The sequence below is a fragment of the Oncorhynchus tshawytscha genome, linkage group LG09 (genome assembly GCF_018296145.1).
Source record: "Oncorhynchus tshawytscha isolate Ot180627B linkage group LG09, Otsh_v2.0, whole genome shotgun sequence".
NCBI lineage: Eukaryota > Metazoa > Chordata > Actinopteri > Salmoniformes > Salmonidae > Oncorhynchus > Oncorhynchus tshawytscha.
Genome location: NC_056437.1, coordinates 62,636,734 through 62,657,463, shown reverse-complemented (window position 1 = coordinate 62,657,463; position 20,730 = coordinate 62,636,734). Strand labels below are relative to the sequence as shown.

The window sequence follows — 20,730 nt, the reverse complement described above, 5'->3', positions numbered from 1 at the left end:
AAAGTCATTAAAGTAGTTGGCAATATCAGTGCCTTTTGTGATGAATGATTCAATGAATGATGAAGCCGAGTTGGCTTTTTTCCCCCAAAATGTCATTTAAGGTGCTCCAAAGCCTTTTACTATCATTCTTTATATAATTTATCATAATTTATCATAATTTATCATTTATGTATACTTGCTCATGTTATTTATATTGGAGCTGAAAGTGGTCTTCCTACTAGGGCACACTGCATCAGTGCTAACAGTGTAACTGATTCATTTGCTCATGATTACTGCATACAATAGCTGTAGGATCAGAGGTATTCAGGGAAATTAGTGGGACATCATTTTTAAGTTACTTACATTGTCTGCTAACGCCCCTGGGATAATGTACATTTGATGCAGCATTATGACGTCTCATTGTCACAATGGTAGGGATTAACTGAGCTGGTCTTGGGTCATTGATAAGTCATTGTTTCAACGCAGCCTTGAAATGCATGGACAGAGTCCAGGAGCCAAGATGGTATGGATGGACTCCATCATTCCTGTACAGTATCTTCTGTTTACCAGAAAGTGTAAAAGTTATCTATAAAAGTGAGTTTTCACACCACACCTTTCCACACCTTTCAGTTAGATTCTTTCCTAGCAGCTTGGGTTGCTTGAATTTGCTTGCAAAGTAGCTTGAATTTCATGTCAAAGGTCTTCCAAGAAGTCCTACAGCGAATTGTAATTTTTGTAAGTCCCTCTTTGTGGCACCTGACCACATGACTGAATAGTAGTCCAGGTGCGACAAAACTAGGGCCTGTAGGACCTGCTTTGTTGATAGCAATGCTTTATTATGGATATTAAAAAAATAGACCTTATGGAACAGCAGGGACTGAGAAGAGACACAAAGGTACATATACACGTGTAGGCGCACTAGCACACACACTCTATACACATGTACAGTACATTGTAATATTGTTGTATGGTGGTATTAAACATTTTGTATTGTAGCTATGTAGTGGTGTCATGTTATGATGTACTGTTTTATCTTTTCTTTTACATGTAATGTAAGTGCCTACTATGCTTGGACCCCAGGAAGAGAAGCTGCTGCCTTGCCAACAGCTAATGGGGATCCCTAGTAAATACAAATAGCGTACGCCCGCTGCTCCCGGCGATAGGTCTAGACCTCCCACAGCAGCCAGTGTCCCGTCAGATCCATAGAGGGGGAAAGGAGCTAAACTTGACAACGTAGTTGGAGTCAGCACCGCCGCCGCAGACACAGGCAGTCCCAGCGCTGAAGGCGCAGGTAGATCAGGCACCAGTACAGCGAAGCTATTCCTTATGTCAATCTGCTCTGAACCTCTCGCAGTTACTCCCATCCGCTTAGCAGCATGCCGCTGCCTTCGTTTTCCACTACTTGTGAAATGGGACCAGCGCTGATTGGAACATTCTTATTGCTGTTCTCAGTCTACTTCACTACAGGATGGATGAGGAGAAGCAGATGGAAATAATTTCGTAGGCAGGCAAGTTCCAGGTAGCACAAGCCATTTGGATAGGGACAGATGACAAGGCGGGGAAACATCCATCTTGCCCGAGCGGCGTCCAGCCATAGGAGTTAAGAAGGTTCCAATTAGAGTTTTCCCATAAGTTTCCCATAAATAGAATTGAGATTTGTTTGCTAAGCATAGCCACCCCATTCCTGTAATCCTCCACCAGCAAACAATTGCTGCATTGGAGCTCTGGATTGTCAATATTGTACCGGACAAGAACATAACAAACTCAGTTTCCACAGGGCTGGAAATGTTCATTAGCTATTCCAGGTGGCGTGAGCTCCATTGCAAGCTGGCTAGTTGGTAGCAGGTGTTGACACAGGTATCCAAGTTCTTGAGTGTCCCCTGACATTAGCCCAGTCAACTTTCTCTCAAGTCATTGGGCCGAAGAGGGAGGAATAGGATAAGCGACTGGAGTAGTTACCCTCCTTTCTCCTCCTCCCACGCCAAACTGAATGAAGAGGCTCTTTTGGACTCTGAAAAGCAGGAGACACACTCATGTAGCCTAGGCATTGATTTAATACACTGGTCCCAATACACAACTTTGTTGTGGTGTTTTACTCATGTGTCGGGAATGCCACAATGGCAACTCTGAACAGCCTTCAGCAGCAGCAGGATTACTTCAGCAGCAGCAGGATTACTTCAGCAGCAGCAGGAATACTTCAGAATTGAGCATCTAGCGCAACATTTGCAAATAATAGATACTCATGATATACAGTACTTCTGCCAGGTTAGCCTACTTTGCAGTTAGCATTTTATTGAACGTTTAGGGGAAGGTTTTTCTATCAACCCACAAGACGGTTATCATAACTGGCTACACATGGAGTGAGACAAACACGTGTACCACACAGACAGACGGACAATATTGCTGGAAATGAATTGGCAGATATTGTTAGGTTTGGCTTTTTAAGCCAATAGTGGCTAAACAGGGGTGGGATAATGTCAATGTTGTATTGATTAAATAGTAGCTGGGAGATTGCGGTGTCTGATACTTGTGAGATTTGTTTGACAGTTAGTGGTGGAATTGCATGAACTATCAGAATTGTTTGGTGAGCTACTCATAGATGGGCTGCGAGCTACTGGTAGCTCACGATCGACCTGTTGGAGACCCCTTAATTATTCTATCCTTTTGTAAACTAATGGAGGTGTGGATGTTTCTGTCCGAGAATCTCTCCGCTCACACTAGTTCTGCATCAAGCAACCTATAGGCCAAAGCAGCAGTAAGCCTATAGATTCCATTGCTATGTCACACTGAGGATTTATGATTATCAAGGGGGAGATTGTTGGAAATATTTTTCAAAAAGCTTACTGTTAAGAACTAATCATTTTCATATATACTGAGCAAAAATATAAATGCAACAATTTGAAAGATTTTACTGAGTTATTTCCTATAAGGAAATCAGTCAATTTAAATAAAGTAATTAGGCCTTTCATCTACATATTAGGCTTTTATCTATGGATTTCACATGACTGGGAATACAGATATGCATCTGTTGGTCACAAATACCCAGTGGTGAAAAATTATCCAATTTATAATACTTGAGTAAAAGTAAAGATACCTTTTTAATAGAAAATACTACTTGAGCAAGACTTATTAAAGTATTTGGTTTAAAATAGATTTAAATATCAAAATAAAGTATATAAATAATTAAGCAAACCAGATGGCACACTCCAACACTGATGTAATTTACAAACAAAGCATTTGTTTAGTTAGTCTGCCAAGATCAGAGGCAGTAGAGATGACCAGGGATGTTCTCTTGATAAGTATGTGAATTGGACCATTTTCCTGTCATGCTACGTATTCCAAATGTAACGAGTACTTTTGGGTGTCAGGGAAAATGTATGGAGTAAAAAGTATGTTATTTTCTTCAGGAATGCAGTGAAGTAATAGTAAAAGTTGTTAAATAGTAAAGTACAGATACGACAAAGTCATTTTATTGGAGTACTTTACAGGAAACCAGTCTGTATCTGGTGTGACCACCATCTGCCTCATGCAGTGCAACACATCTCCTTCGTATAGAGTTGATCAGGCTGTTGATTGTGGTCTGTGGAATGTTGTCCCACTCCTCTTTAATGCTGTGTGAAGTTGCTGGATATTGGCGGGAGCTGGAACACGCTATCGTACACGTCGATCCAGAACATCCCAAACATGCTGAATACGCATCCCATGGAAGAACTGGGACATTTTGTACAGATCCTGTGTGCATTATCATGCTGAAATGTGATGGCGGCAGATGAATGGCACAACATTGGGCCTCAGGTATCTTTGTGCATTCAAATTGCCATTCATAATTCATAAAAAATGTCATTGTGTTCGTTGTCCGTCGCATATGCCTGCCCAAACCATAACCCCATTGCCACCATGGGGCACTCTGTCCGGGTACAGTTGAAACTTGGATTCATCCGTGAAGAGCACATTTCTCCAGTGTGCCAATGGCCATAAAAGGTGAGCATTTGCCCACTGAAGTTGGTTACGACTCTGAACTGCAGTCAGGTCAAGACCCTGGTGAGGACGACGAGCATGCAGATGAGCTTCCCTGAGACAGTTTGTGCAGAAATTCTTTGGATGTGCTAACCCAGTTTCATCAGCTGTCCGAGTGGCTGGTCTCAGACAATCCCACAAGTGAAGAAGACGAATTTGGACGTCTTGGGCTGGTGTGGTTACACGTGAGGCCGGTTGGACGTAATGCCAAATTCTCTCAAATGACGGAGGCGGCTTATTGTAAAGAAATTAACATTTAAATTCTCTGCCGACAGCGCTGGGTGACATTCCTGCAGTCAGCATGCCAATTGCACACTCCCTCAAAACTTAAGACATCTGTGGCATTGTATTGTGACAAAACTGCACATTTCAGTGGCCTTTTATTGTCCCCAGCACAAGGTGGACCTGTGTAATTATCCTGCTGTTTAATCAGCTTCTTAATATGCTACTCCTTTCAAATGGATGGATTATCTTGGCAAAGGAGAAATGCTCACTAACAGGGATGTCAACAAATGTGTGCGTCGCATTTTTGAAATAATTTGTTGTGTGTATGCAACATTTCTGGGATCTTTTATTTCAGCTCATAAAACATGGGACCAACACAGTGTAATTTTGGCAAATGTATTTCCTATTGGCCCACCACTATGCCATTTCTCTCCTGTTCTATTGGTTTTCATATCAACTTTCTTTCGTTGTCCTGAAGCCATTTCCGTTTCTCTTACAATAAAACATGAGTTTATAGTCAGAAATAGGTTACAGTCCAGGTAGCTTCTTCTGACAATGTAGAAACAACAAAAAAGTTGTATTTTCCTTGGTGTGAGCTGTTCTGCACGCTGGACAGAGGAAGATAAATTTGTACGCTATTGTTCTAAATTCAATCACCCTCTTCTTCATCCTCGCCATTCAGTTAATTCAAATTCAATCTTGAAGACATGAACAATTATCGGTTTATATTGCCCAGTCATTCAGCGAGGAGAGAAACACTTTACCGCCTGTGTACCAACGCATAATCAGCGTTCTAACTATCCCTTGCGTCAACGCAATGTACTTTACTCCACAATATAATTTGTTTTTCAGAAGTACAATGACCCAACACCTCCAGGCTGTGTAAGGGCTATTTGACCAAGAAGGAGAGTGATGTAGTGCTGCGTCAGATGACCTGTCCTACACAATCACCCGACCTCAACCCAATTGAAATGGTTTGGGATGAGTTGGACCGCAGAGTGAAGGAAAAGCAGCCAACAATGGCTCAGCTTGGGGGAACTCCTTCAAGACTGTTTGAAAAGCATTTCAGATGAAGCTGGTGGAGAGAATGCCAAGAGTGTGCAAAGCTGTCATCAAGGCATGGTGGCTACTTTGAAGAATCTAACACTTTTTTTGGTTACATGATTCCATATGTGTTAATTTCATAGTTTTGATGTCTTCACTATTATTTTACAATGTAGAAAATAGTAAAAATGAAGTATCAAATAAAAATGTAAGAAACTTAAGTTAGACCTTTCTGCACATTATTTAGTTGAAATGGGATCTTTCGTATAAAAGCTGTAGGTAATAATAATAATAAGTAATTGAAGTGTCATTAATAGTAGTGTTGCTTCGCACGCACAATAATGATGCTGTTGATGCTTCCTTTTGATCAGACATTTTGATAAATAGCCCAATTTCAAATCAATAACCAATATGCAGAAACATTTTTTAATATACTGAATATACAAAACATCAGGAACACCTGCTCATTCCATGACATACAGTAGACTGACCAGGTGAAAGCTATGATCCCTTATTGATGTAATTTGTTAAATCCACTTCAATCAATATAGATTTTATTTTTAGTACCTTTTATTTCCTTTTATTTACCTATTTTCACCTCTTATTACCTTTTATTACCTTTTATTTACCGCCTTTTCAAATACACCCTGTATAATACAACAGCATGGTCATCGGAATCACAAATAAAACATCACAATCACCCCAAAAAATAGTTACATAGTTACAAATAAGTCCCCAGTCAATACTTTAAATTGCCTGAATGGCACCAGAACATCAAGAAGAAATTTATTTTTTGAGTTTTGTTCCAGCAATACGGTGCATTAAAACTAAAAGCTGATTTACCTAGCTCGATGGAGACCCTAGGAACCTTGAGTTAACCAATCCTGTGAACAGTGTGGCAACTTGGGCGTCTATACTTCAACAGTAAAGTTAGATAAGACAGAAGTTTATGAAGTAGGGCCTTGTAAACAAAAAGGGAGTAATGTAGAGATTTATGGGTCTTTAGCCAAGTCCAGCCAACCTTTTTGATACAGGATGCAGTGATGAGTATCAAAACTGTCACCTGTAACAAAATGAAGGGCACTATGGTATAGATGGCATCCAAAGGTTTAAGAGTAGTAAAAGCTGCACTTTGATAAATAATATTACCATAATCAAGCACAGATTAAAAGGTTGACTGAATATTCTGTTTAGAGAAAGGCAGGCGAGGGGAGGAGACAAGTTAAAGAAATGTTCAAGCCTTGAGACATGGATTGTGTTAGTGCCATTCAGAGGGTGACTGGACAAGACAAAATATTAAAGGTAGCCTTGCAGTTAAGAACGTTGGGCCAGTAACCAATAGGTCTGGTTTGAATTCCAGAGCCGACTAGGTGAAAAATGTCTGTGCCCTTGAGCAAGGCAATTTTAGCTCCTGTAAGTTGCTCTGGATAAGAGCGTCTGCTAAATTACAAAAATGTTTGAACGGGGTATGGTAGTAGGTTCCAGACGCAACGATTTGTGTCAAGAACTTCAACGCTGCTGGGTTTTTTATGCTCAACAGTTTCCTGTGTTTATCAAGAATGGTCCACCATCCAAAGAACATTTTGGTTTGGGAGTCACCAAAACGTAAAGAGAAACGCGACACTTGCGTTTATCAAGTTGAAATCAATAGAAGGAGAGTTGGGTGGGGGAAAGAGTCAGGTTGCATGTCCTGTTTAAGAAAATATTTTATGTTTTCAGACCCCTTGACTTTTTCCACATTTTCTTACATTACATCCTTATTCTAAAATGATTTCCCACTCAATCTACACACAACACCCCATAATGATAAAGCAAAAACAGGTTTTTAGAAATGTTTGCAAATGTATTAACAATGAACACCTTATTTACACAAGTATTCAGACCATTTGCTATGAGACTCGAAATTGACCTCAGGTCCATCCTGTTTCCATTGAGCATCCTTGATGTTTCTACAACTTGATTGGAGTCCCCCTGTGGTAAATTCAATTGATTGGACATGATTTGGAAAGGCGTAAACCTGTCTATATAAGGTCCACAGTTGACAGTGCATGTCAGAGCAAATACCAAGCTATGTAGAGCTCCAAGACAGGATTGTGTTGAGGCACAGATCTCGGGAAGGGTTCCAAAAATGTTTTGCAGCACTGAAGGTCCCCAAGAACAGGGTTGCTTACATCATTCTTAAATGAAAGGTTCACTTTCCAACAGGACAACAGGACTTGAACCAGATTGAACATCTCTGGAGAAACCTGAAAATAGCTGTGCAGCGACTCTCCCCATCCAACCTGACAGAGCTTGAGAGGATCTGCAGAGAAGAATGGGAGAAACTCCCAAAAATACAGGTGTGCCAAACTTGTTGCATCATACCCAAGAAGACTTGAGTCTGTAATCGCTGCCAAAGGCTCTTCAACAAAGCACTGAGTAAAGGGTCTGAATACTTATGTAATATATATATATATATATATATATATATATTTTTTTTTTTCCATAAATTTGCAAACAGTTCTTAACCCGTTTTTGTTTTGTCATTGTGGGGTAGTGTGTGTGTGTTGCTTCACTGTCCCCCTTGTTCCATAAGGTACTTTTTTGTAGTGTGTGTGTGTGTGTGTGTGTGTATCTAAAACAAAAATCCAGAAAATCACATTGTATGATTTTTAAGTAATTATTTGCATTTTATTGCATGACATAAGTATTTGATACATCAGAAAAGCAGAACTTAATATTTGGTACAGAAACCTTTGTTTGCAATTACAGAGTTCATACGTTTCCTGTAGTTCTTGACCAGGTTTGCACACACTGCAGCAGGGATTTTGGCCCACTCCTCCATACAGACCTTCTCCAGATCCTTCAGGTTCGGGGCTGTCAATGGGCAATACGGACTTTCAGCTCCCTCCAAAGATTTTCTATTGGGTTCAGGCCTGGAGCCTGGCTAGGCCACTCCAGGACCTTGAGATGCTTCTTACTGAGCCACTCCTTAGTTGCCCTGGCTGTGTGTTTCGGGACGTTGTCATGCTGGAATCCACGACCCATCTTCAATGCTCTTACTGAGGGAAGGAGGTTGTTGGCCAAGATCTCGCGATACATGGCCCCATCCATCCGCCCCTCAATATGGTGCAGTCGTCCTGTCCCCTTTGCAGAAAAGCATCCCCAAAGAATGTTGTTTCCACCTCCATGCTTCACGGTTGGGATGGTGTTCTTGGGTTGTACTCATCCTTCTTCTTCCTCCAAACACGGCGAGTGGAGTTTAGACCAAAAAGCTCTATTTTTGTCTCATCAGAACACATGACCTTCTCCCATTCCTCCTCCAATGACCATCATCCAGATGGTCATTGGCAAACTTCAGATGGGCCTGTACATGCGCTGGCTTGAGCAGGGTGACCTTGCGTGCGCTGTAGATTTTTAATCCATGACGGCGTAGTGTGTTGCTAATGGTTTTCTTTGAGACTGTGGTCCCAGCTCTCTTCAGGTCATTGACCAGGTCCTGCCGTGTAGTTCTGGGCTGAACCCTCACCTTCCTCATGATCATTGATGCCCCACGAGGTGAGATCTTGCATGGAGCCCCAGACCGAGGGTGATTGACCGTCATCTTGAACTTCTTCCATTTTCTAATAATTGCGCCAACAGTTGTTGCCTTCTCACCACGCTGCTTGCCTATTATCATGTAGCCCATCCCAGCCTTGTGCAGGTCTACAATTTAACCCTGATGTCCTTACACAGGTCTCTGGTCTTGGCCATTGTGGAGAGGTTGGAGTCGGTTTGATTGAGTGTGAGGACAGGTGTCTTTTATACAGGTAACGAATTCAAACAGGTGCAGTTAATACAGGTAATGAGTGGAGAACAGGAGGGCTTCTTAAAGAAAAACTAACAGGTCTGTGAGAGCCGGAATTCTTACTGGTTGGTAGGTGATCAAATACTTATGTCATGCAATAAAATGCAAATGAATTACTTAAAAATCATACAATGTGATTTTCTGGATTTTTGTTTTAGATACATGATACATCTTACATAGCTTCTCTCACAGTTGAAGTGTACCTATGATAAAAATTACAGACCTCTACATGCTTTGTAAGTAGGAAAACCTGCAAAATCGGCAGTGTATCAAATACTTGTTCTCCCCACTGTATATGGTTGGTGAGATGAGGAATTGTAAGGCTGCTATCTATATTTTGGAATGTCGGATGTTGGTTTCGAGAGGCTGCCATTAAGAAAATGAAACAAACCACTTTTTCTGTTATTTAACTTCAACAAATCATGATCCCTACAAGTGTTTGCTGTTATTTCAGTGATTGTTTTACTCTCAAATGCATGTATTGGTGTTCGGTCAGTGACTTTTATAGTGAACGCCCAGAATTATCTGTGCCATTTGAGAAAGAACACAGCTATACTTTTCTAAGTCCTGCATGTGTGTGTATGACAAAATCAAATGTACAAAACCGAAGATATTGATCTGTTTTAACACTAGAACTGCTGGGCCTCGAGGGATCCCCCTTCAAGCTAATGAGGTGTCATTCTGAATGCAACATTCTAACACTGTAATTAATACATGTCATATGCTATTGAAAGAGTAACCATTTGTGTGTATAAAGGCCTTGGATAGCATTAGAATATGATTTGTTTTATTTATTTCAGATAATACAGACAATCCCTAACCTGCTTCGGGGGTGCTGCTATATGTTGTTCCCAGCCTCCCTGTGTGTGTTTGGTGTCCTGGTGGTTGGCATTTAAAGAACAGAAAGCAAAAATAAAAATATTTACAAAACATCCCTTGCATGTTTTTGTTTGTTTTCATCCTCAGTGTAAAACAATTACAATAAATGTGTATTAACCAATGTCTAATGTTTAGTTCTTTCTCTAGAATGTATGACTCTTTCTCTGTGATTTGTCTTTCTCAGGCCACATTAAATGATCGCTCCTCCATCCAAAAGCCTCATCTCTTCTTCCTCCCAGATGTCCCCAGCATTCCTTTTTTCCCACGTGACGCCCATCGACATGACATTGAGGTCTTGGAGGCCAACTATCCCATAATCCTTGCAGAGTTTCAGGCGGTCTACCAGAGAGGCATTGATCCAAAGATTGGCTGGACCGGCCTGGGACCTAAGGTACACAAACCTACAACTCCCAATGAGCATGTACCTGTTCAGTCACTGATCTAACCTGATTGGACAATTAGGTGAAAGCAAGGGTTCTCTTACATAGCTTTCACAGATCCAGTCATGTCACATCAGTGAGTCCTTCCAAAACAGAGGGAGAAGGAATACATTTTTAACATCTCCATAGCATCTGAGCCTGTCATTTACTTCAAATGGAGGCAGTCTGCACCGATGCAGTCAAGCTTCCACTAAGCTTTGGTGCCACAAGTTTGCACTTGCACTCTTGCTATGCCACAGTCCACCGGAAGTTGATTTAAAGGGGGGCTGAACTGACTAGCTACCCAATTTCTTTAGCCAATTCACTTCGGCCGGCTGAACTGGTGTGCGACCTTGACAAAGTTGGTTGGACATCTATGGGGCTAGTTAGTAGTGATGGGGGGGGGGAATCTATACAGTTACATGTCGGGATATTAGTTTTGAAGATATATCGAATTGTTTTGTTTTGACAATATCGCAATATTATTTTTGCGCTAGTTTGCTTTACCTGCACCAAAACTCCAATATTTTTCCATCATAGCTTGTTCTCCATCTTCTTTTTAAATAGGGAGCCAATTCGTTTTCAGCACTTTAATTTACATGACTGATCAACACTCATTATCTCATGACTCTCACTTTTCCCTCTGCCAAAGACATATGGTGAGCAATAACTATTTACATCTATTTTAGCACCGTTTCGCGCTGCTCTCCATCAGAAAATACACATTATGTTCTGTCTGTCAAGTAATTCTTAAACCACTTAAACCACTTGCAAGAAACCTTTGAATTAGTAGGTAGTGGTGAATAAATAAGGAAGCACAATATTTTTATGATCTAAGCAATTTAACATATCATCTAAGACAAGCATAGCAGCTGAAATGATGCTATGTCCAGGTCTAAAACCAGATTGGTGCACATTAAGAATAGAATGATAAGTTAAAATTTCTTAGCTGAGAGTTGGCCAGGGATTCTAATACTTTGACAATGCAAGATAGATAACTACCATCCAATTTCCAAGCTAAGTCAAATGGTCTCCGCCTTTGTGTAGGGGGAGGACATGTGCCGCTTTCCAGATCTTAGGGATAATACCAGAAACAATTGTCAAGTAAAAAATATAGGTTCATGTTTCTTTCAATAAGCGAGGCAGAGATTTTTTTACATGGATTTTTAGCAAGGCACTTAGTACATCAGAGACAACAAATGGTTGAAAATAAAGAATGTGTGCCAGGAGTGGATCATTCTCTGCAAGCTGTTTTTTAAAATTATTATTATTTGAATAATGGTGGAATTAGAGGAATTTTCAGAAACTATTCTCTCAAATAGGTGGACAGCTGAGGCATAATAGCTATTTAAAGCATCAAAAAATGTTAATTTGATCTATTAGAGGACCAGGGATTGTCATAACCTGCTGGGGCAATAAGGGGGTGGAATTTAGCTTCAAGGACTTGACTACTTTCCAGAAGTTAGCTGGATTTCCATCACACTCAGAAAATGTAAGATGTCAATTTTGCCTTTCTAATCAGAGTTAGACATCTATATCTCAAATGACTGCCAATCAGATGCAGATTCAGTCAACCTAGCCTTAGCCCAGGTCAATTTTCTCTCCTGTACTTTTTCAGACAATTCATGGGTGAATCATGGATTAAAATCTGTCTTTTACCCTTAGTATTTTAAATGGAGCATGCTTATCTGCAACAGAGTTGAACAGAGAGGTAAAACAATTAAGGGCCAGATCGGACTCAGAGATGGATACCCCCCCCCCCAGTCACACATCCCCAGATAAGACAAATGTTACTCATTAAAACAAATAAAAATAGATCTGTAATAATGAATGGCTGAGATTTAGGTAGTTTAACATCTTTTATTCAGGCAATTGGACAATGGTCACTGAGCTCATTAGCAAATATTCCATTGGCTATATACTTATGAGGGACATTTGTCAGAGTAATATCTAAAAGATTAGATTCATCAGGGTGTTTAAAGTTGGGGTAGGTTGGTTTAGTTATCAGCGGAGTTAAGTTTAGCTCAGTACAAACATCTTTCAGCCTATCTGTTTGCGTTGGTTTGAGAAGCCAGAATTACTATAAAATCCATTTTCAAAATCAAACTTCTGGTATTTGCCTGAATCAGGCCAAGCCTACAGCTGCAGGATTTCAGATCAGATGGTCAGTCTCTAGCACAAACATGCTATGTTCAGTAGGTAACCCCTTGTTTAAAAATACTGTAGGTCTGGCTTGAAATGGTATAAGATACAATAATGAATGAGGGTTAGCTGTTGAGGGCCAGGACTGAAATCCTATCCCTTGTTTAGTATATTTGCAATATTAGAACTCAGTATTCTAGCTCCTCTTCTGTTCAGGCCTTCCGTTTTTGACAACTGAGGTTGCTCACAAAATAAATCAAAGTTGTCGATAAACTCCAACACTTTTTCAGGTCAGATTTGGATTTCATCCATGAGTCCAGTGCAAATAGCCGGAAGAAGCGATCAACTCCACGATCGTATGTTGGTATAGGGCCGGAAAGGACAATCTGCTTGCCAGTAGCCATTAGCCTGTCCCTCTGGTATTCGAAGTCCCATCTCAACTTCTCCGATTGCCACAACTTGCCCGAAGACAAACATTTTGACTATATTAACCCACTGAGCTAGAATGATGCACTTTCATGCTAGGTTTAGGACCTCATATTGAAACTTATAGAGACCCCAACTGATGTATAGAACATTCTTAAAACGAACTACTCTTAAAACGAACTACTCTTAAAGACAAGTATCATGAAACCTCTAACACAGTACATTAATTTGACTTCATGAAAATATGTTTTTTGGACCTAACTGTTTTTTTTTCTTCCTTCATAGTATCTATGAAATGATGACCTCTTCTTAAATATTTGGTCAAATCTTTCAGAAACATACCCCTTTGGCTCAACTTAGCCCACTCTCCCCTAGGCTCTATCGATGATACGAATAATGACACAAAAATGATTAAACTAAATACCAGCCTACAAAAGCCACATGGCTACGTTCTCCTTATTTGTATAGTGGAAAAGCATTGAGGCAGCATTGTCAGAACTATAAAATTGTCATACATAAAAAAATAAGTGCTAACGTGCTTGCAGTGCAGCAGTTTGAAACACATACAATACAAACACGTGTGGGTACATGAGTTTGAAATAGCTGTGTTTGTATGGTGCAGTGATGTGTGTAACATTTATTTAACACAGTAATTTGTGTGACAAGGCAGGTCTATGTGTAACAGGTCTATGTGTCTCTCTCAGGGCCAAGCCGTGTTCCCCTTGTACAGCGCAGGCGTGTGTGTAGCAGGGAACTGCCGCTCCTGTCCCTGCACCTACCGCACTCTTCTCTCCTTGCGCACCTTCATAAGTAGCAACTCCCTGGGGGCCGCCGGGTTCTGGCTGCTAGGGCCTGGGGCCACACTAGGGGGAGTGTATGGCCCCACCAATACTCGCCTACGCTGCCACCTCGGTGAGTGAGACAGACATGTTCCAGCCCACATATCATTGGGTCTCAGTATGGTTCTTGACAAAGTTTTGCTTACATGCTCTCTGTGCATGATTTTGTCCATTAAATGTGCATTCTAATATTAACGATCATTGAAATTAATGATATATCGTTTGATAAATGCCTCATGAGCTTTGTACAACTATCTAACTCCATCATAACCCCCCAAACATGTTTTTTTTTTTTACTTCACTGTTTGTTAACAAAGTGTTAGTATGTAAGTCAGGTCTGATGTATACAATGCAAATCAGTGTAATTATATAATTGCCATGAATCTATCCTTTTGACACCACCACTTTTTAGGAGTGCAGACCCCACCTCAGTGTGAGCTGGTAGTGGGAGGAGAGCCTCAGTGTTGGTCAGAGGGACACTGCCTCCTGGTGGATGACTCCTTCCTGCACACTGTCTCCCATAAGGGTCAGTCAACTCCACCTCCCACAACAAGGCAGTCACTCTCAAAACAAACTCAAGCTGTGCTCAGATTCCAGTTCCCTTTCAGTCAGTCAACTTAGGTACAACATACACTGCCTCCTGGTGGATGACTCCTTCCTGCACACTGTCTCCCATAAGGGTCAGTCAACTCCACCTCCCACAACAAGGCAGTCACTCTCAAAACAAACTCAAGCTGTGCTTAGATTCCAGTTCCCTTTCAGTCAGTCAACTTAGGTACAACATACAGGCAGGGAGTCGCACTCTCGCGATTTGGGTCGAAGGATCTAAAATCACGCCTGGCAAAGCCAATGGAATCCAAGCCTCGCTGGAAACCCCGCCTTCCACAGGTGATAAGCTTGAGGATTGGATTAATTGCTTCAATTATTCCGCTCTTAACCTCAGTGTGAACAGGAAGGATTCATGCTACTTAAACAAACCATTTGCAACAATTTGTCTTACATTGCGCCAACTGAACTGTCCCTTAGTGGTTGAGCGTGCTCACCCTATCTTGCGAAAGATTGTATGGTTCTCATAAGTTTCCTAATGATGAACAATTAATTATTCGTCAGATAGCTTGACCTGGCTATAGCAATAAGTCTAGAAGCAAGGTTTGCAACCAAGCCCCAATGAGTTAAAAGATACTCAGGTTTGTCGTTTTGTATATTTCGGGCTCGGTGCATGCTCACGCTGCCCTCACTTGAATCAGTTTGTGTGCAGACGGCGGGCACTGTTCCCCTATTAGTCCGCGGCGCAGGTTCTCTTGACAATTGTGTAGCATTCTTTAGAATGATGGTGACTCCTCTCCTCGGTGCCCGTACCTCAGCTGAGTTTGAGCTGAGGGACGTGGAGATGGATTGTGCTCTGTTGCAGGTTACAGTCCAAAGTAAACTTTTGAAAGCAATCTAGCTAACATTAGGGCTAGATTAGGGCTAGCTATTCAGGCTTCCTAACGGTGGAATTGCTTGAGGATAGTAATCTCTTGTTTAGTATACATAGCTAGCGTTAAGTCACTTGGTTATTCGAAATATCAACGGACCGTGCTACAGTCAAAGAGGCTAGCTAGCCTAGTTTAGACTAGAAGCCTCAAATTCTAATGTTGACTATAATGCATAACTTCCGGCAAATTGGTGGAGGGTGGCAGAGCTACAGCGGTGTTTCTCAGACCGTGAGACAATTCAAAACTCAGTTCTCACAAAAACGTCTGTAGCGTCCAAACTAATATGTGACTCGTTTCAGAAACTAGGCATATGTTGCCCTTCTCTACTTCACAGAAGCGCCATTTAAACGTAAACTTTATTTTTTAAATCAAAATGCATTTCTAGAACATGTGAACTTTCATGTGCCTTAATAACAAACCTATATGCCATCTGTAAATACGAATAGAATTGTTATATTACGAGCCTTGGTTCAGCAACGGAAAAAGATGGCAACCTTACCACTAGCCATGATTGGCTGAGATAATGAGTGAGCTAGACATGCCGAGAGATGAGTTGGGATTGGTCTGCCATGTAGCATGTTTCTGTCTATAACATGAGCTGTGTAGGTAATCCTTTCTAAAGCCGCTTTTTTGAAAGATATCACGTAGTAGCTCTCCACTTACTTACTGGAGGACCGAGTTTTGAAAATCAGTGGTATGATAGCTAAAGAGATGGAGAAAAATCTGCCTAAGGGCAACCATTGCATCTGTGACAGAGAGGGAGAAGTGTCGATCCATGTATACAGGTAAGATAGTCTAGCAAGCTACATTTTCAGATATTACACGATACTAAATTGTCAGAAAGTAGTTTTTTCAAGTTAAAGTGTACTGTTAGCTAGCTAGCTAACATTATGCGTATGATCTGTGTAGTAATATTATTATTTGCATTAGCTGGCTAACATCACAATTACAGTGGGCCAGAAGTTTATATACACTATGTTGACTGTGCCTTTAAACAGCTTGGAACATTCCAGAAAATTATGTCATGGCTTTAGAAGCTTCTGATAGGCTAATTGACATCATTTGAGTCAATTGGAGGTGTACCTGTGGATGTATTCCAAGGCACACCTTCAAACGCAATGCCTCTTTGCTTGACATCATGGGAAAATCAAAAGAAATCAGCCAAGACCTCAGAAAAAAAATTGTAGGCCTCCACAAGTCTGGTTCATTCTCGGGAGAAATTTCCAAATGCCTGAAGGTAGCACGTTCATCTGTACAAACAATAGTACGCAAGTTTAAACACCATGGGACCATGCAGCCATCATACCGCTCAGGAAGGAGACGCGTTCCGTCTCCTACAGATTAACGTAATTATGTTCGAAAAGTGCAAATCAATCCCAGAACAACAGCAAAGGACCTTGTGAAGATGCTGGAGGAAACAGGTACAAAAGTACTCTAACCCTATATCCACAGTAAAACGTGTCCTAAATTGACATAACCTGAAAGGCCGCTCAGCAAGGAAGAAGCCACTGCTCCAAAACCGCCATAAAAAGACAGACTACGGTTTGCAACTGCACATGGGGACAAAGATCATACTTTTTGGAGAAATGTCCTCTGGTCTGATGAAACAAAAATATAACTGTTTGGCCATAATGACCATCATTATGTTTGGAGGAATAAGGGGGAGGCTTGCAAGCCGAAGAACATCAGCCCAACCTTGAAGCACAGGGGTGACAGCATCATTTTGTGGGTGTGCTTTGCTGCAGGAGGGACTGGTGCACTTCACAAAATAGATGGCATCATGAGGGAGGAAAATTCTGTGGATATATTGAAGCAACATCTCAAGACATCAGTCAGGAAGTTAAAGCTTGGTCGCAACTGGGTCTTCCATATGGACAATGACCGCAAGCATACTTCCAAAGTTGTGGCTAAATGGCTTAAGGACAACAAAGTCAAGGTATTGGAGTGTCCATCACAAAGCCCTGACCTCAGTCTTATAGGAAATTTGTGTGCAGAACTGAAAAAGTGTGTGTGCGAGCAAGGAGGCCTACAAACCGGACTCAGTTACACCAGCTCTGTCAGGAGGAATGGGACAAAATTCACCCAATTTATTGTGGGAAGCTTGTGGAAGGATACCAGAAAAGTTTGACCCAAGTTAAACAATGTAAAGGCAATGCTACCAAATACAAATTGAGTGTATGTAAACTTCTGACCTACTGGGAATGTGATGAAAGAAATAAAAGTTGAAATAAATCATTCTCTCTACTATTATTCTGACATCTCACATTCTTAAAATAAAGTGGTGATCCTAACTGACCTAAAACAGGGAATTGTTACTAGGATTAAATGTCAGGAATTGTGAAAAACTGAGTTTAAATGTATTTGGCTTAGGTGTATGTAAACTTCCGACTTCAACTGTATCTACAGTACTAAATCCATGTGTATGTATATTGCGTGTCACATTCTGACCTTAGTTCCTTTATTTTGTCTTTGTGTTAGTTTGGTCAGGGCGTGAGTTGGGGTGGGTAGTCTATGTTCTTTTTTCTTTGTTGTATTTCTGTGTTCGGCCTGGTATGGTTCTCAATCAGAGGCAGCTGTCGATCGTTGTCTCTGATTGAGAATCATACTTAGGTAGCCTGTGTTCCCCATTTTGGTTGTGGGTGATTATTTTCTGTTTAGTGTTTCTTCATCACCTTACAGGACTGTTTCAGTTTTTCGTTTATTCACGTTGTTGTTTTGTTCGGTGTTCAGTTGTTTCATGAAAATAATGGACACTTACCACGCTGCGCATTGGTCCTCTTCTTCCACCAATGACAGCCGTTACATTCACTGTCCCCCTTGTTCCATAAATTGCTTTTTTATCTGTTTTTTTTAATCTAATTTTACTGCTTGCTTCAGGTACTTGATGTGGAATAGAGTTCCATGTAGTCATGGCTTTATGTAGTACTGTGTGCCTCCCATAGTCTGTACTAGACTTGGGGACTGTGAAGAGACCTCTTGTGGCATGTCTTGTGGGGTATGCATGGGTGTCCGAGCTGTGTGCCAGTAGTTTAGACAGACAGCTCGGTGCATTCAACATGTCAATACTGCTCGTAAATAAAAGTGGGGATGAAGTCAATTTCTCCTCCACTTTCAGCCAGGAGATATTGACATGCATATTATTAATATTAGCTCTCTGTGTACATCCAAGGCCCAGCCGTGCTGCCCTGTTCTGAGCCAATTGCAATTTTCCTAAGTCCTTTTTCGTGGCACCTGACCACAAGACTGAACAGTAGTCAAAGAGCGACAAAACTAGGACCTGTAGGACCTGCCTTGTTGATAGTGTTGTTAAGAAAGTGGAGTGTCTCTTTATTATAGACAGACTTCTCCCCATCTTATCTACTGCTCTATCAATATGATTTGACCATGACAGTTTACAATCTCGGTTTACTCCAAGCAGTTTAGTCATCTCAACTTGCTCAATTTCCACAATATTTATTGCAATATTTAGATGAGGTTTAGGGTTTAGTCAGTGTTTTTTCCAAATTCAATGCTTTAAGTTTTATAAATATTTAGGGCTAACTTATTCCTTGCCACCCACTCTGAAACTAACTGCAGCTCTTTGTTGAGTGTTGCAGTCATTTCAGTCACTGTAGTAGTTGACGTGTTTAGTGTTGAGTCATCTGCATACATAGACACTCAAGGCTTTACTCAAAGTCAGTGGTAAGTCGTTAGTAAAATTTGAAAAAAGCAAGGGGCCTCAACAGCTACCCTAGGGACTTCCTGATTCTAACTGGATTATATTTGAGAGGCTTCCATTTTAAAGAACACCCTCTGTGTTCTGTTAGACAAGTAACTCTTTATCCATAGCAGGGGGTGTAAAGCCATAACACATACATTTTTCCAGCAGCAGACTATGATCGATAATGTCAAGAGCTGCACTGAATTCTAACAAGATAGCCCCCACAATCACTTTATCATCAATTTCTCGCAGCCAATTATCAGTCATTTGTGGTGTGCTTGTTGAGTGTCCTTCCCTACATAAGCATGCTGAAATTCTGTTTACTGTGAAATAGCATTGTATCTGGTCAAACAATTTTTTCCAGAAGTTTACTAAGGGTTGGTAACAGGTTGATTGGTCAGCTATTTGAGCCAGTAAAGGGGGCTTTACTATTCTTGGGTAGCGGAATGACTTTAGCTTCCCTCCAGGCCTGAGGGCACACGCTCTCTAGTAAGCTTAAATTGAAGATGTGGCAAATAGGAGTTGCAAAATCTGCTATTATCCTCAGTAATTTTCCATCGAGATTGTCAGAACCTGGTGGCTTGTCATTGTTGATAGACAACAATAGTTTTTTCACCTCTTCCACACTGACTTTACGGAATTCAAAAGTACAATTCTTGTCTTTCATAATTTGGTCACATATGCTTGGATGTGTAGTGTCAGCATTTGTTGCTGTCATGTCATCCCTAAGTTTGCTTATCTTGCCATTGAAAAAGTAATTAAAGTAGTTTGCAATACCAGTGGGCTTTGTGATGAATGAGCCACCTGATTCAATGAATGAAGGAGCCGAGTTGGCTTTTTTTCCCCCAAAATGTAATTTCAGGTGCCCCAAAGCTTTTTTACTATCATTCTTTATATAATTTATCTTTGTTTGTAGGTTATTTTTATTTTTATTGTTTAGTCACAGGATTTCTTAATTTGCAGTACGCCAAATCAGTTGGGCTGCCATACTTAATTGCCAAACCTTTTGCCTCATCCCTCTCAACCATAAAATGTTTAAATTCCTCATCAATCCAATGGGATTTAACAATTTTACAGTCATTTTCATAATGGGTGCGTGCTTATTAGTAACTGGAATAAGTAGTTTCATAAATGCGTCAAGTGCAGCGTCTGATTGCTCCTCATTACACACCACTGACCAGCAAATATTTTTACATTATCAACATATGAATCACTATTAGAAATGCAAGATATATTTACGCGTAGCTGTCCCTGATCGTTGTCAAGCTGTTGAGACCATTCGATCTGTCTGTGAGTAGTGGCTCGATGTAAGACTCAACCAGAGTCCACCAAAGGTCACTATGTCCTTCTTCTTTTTAGAGCTTCTATGGTAGTGGTGTGTTTGTTCGACAGATACTTCAGATGATTTTCTGTGGGGATTCTCCTTCAGCTCGCGCCGTATGTTGGCTGGTCAGTAGTTAAAACCATTTTGTAACGTTCAGCTCACGATGTCTGTCAGGCTGGCCTGTAGAGTTTAATCCATTTCATAACCCTCAGCTCACGCTGTCCGTCATGCTGGTCTGATACATTAATTCTTAGCGAGTCCTTTTAAGCACTTGTTGTGGAAAATATTGAATCAAATATTTCACCAGTGCCGGAACTTGTGAATTCAATTGGACTTTATTACAAACAGTAACAAAGCCGAGCCAATTCCATGGAAGAACTGACTCTTCATTCTTAGTACTTGGCTTTTATACAGACTTACCCTTACATAACA

At 40.8% G+C, this 20,730-nt stretch overlaps 2 protein-coding genes across 3 annotated transcripts in view; one reads left to right on the top strand and one right to left on the bottom strand.

Annotated features, from left to right (window-relative positions):
- Positions 1 to 20,673, bottom strand: part of sez6l2 (seizure related 6 homolog (mouse)-like 2) — a 98,414-nt gene extending 77,741 nt beyond the window's left edge. Inside the window, exon 1 of the mRNA XM_024414795.2 lies at positions 20,214 to 20,673. The gene's annotated coding sequence lies outside the window, so the exon portion shown is untranslated. The remainder of the gene's footprint in view (positions 1 to 20,213) is intronic.
- The window catches only part of asphd1 (aspartate beta-hydroxylase domain containing 1), a 69,582-nt gene that overhangs the window by 21,252 nt on the left and 27,600 nt on the right, over positions 1 to 20,730 (top strand). Inside the window, exons 3-5 of one of the 2 annotated variants that reach the window (XR_002952932.1) lie at positions 10,155 to 10,361; positions 13,662 to 13,869; positions 14,209 to 14,476. Coding sequence is in view for 1 of the 2 variants with exons in the window: in XM_024414796.2 (XP_024270564.1) it covers positions 10,155 to 10,361; positions 13,662 to 13,869; positions 14,209 to 14,417 (624 nt within the window). In the remaining variant the exon portion in view is untranslated. Of the gene's footprint in view, positions 1 to 10,154; positions 10,362 to 13,661; positions 13,870 to 14,208; positions 14,500 to 20,730 lie in introns of those variants that run through there. The other variant, XM_024414796.2, reaches the window with a different exon arrangement.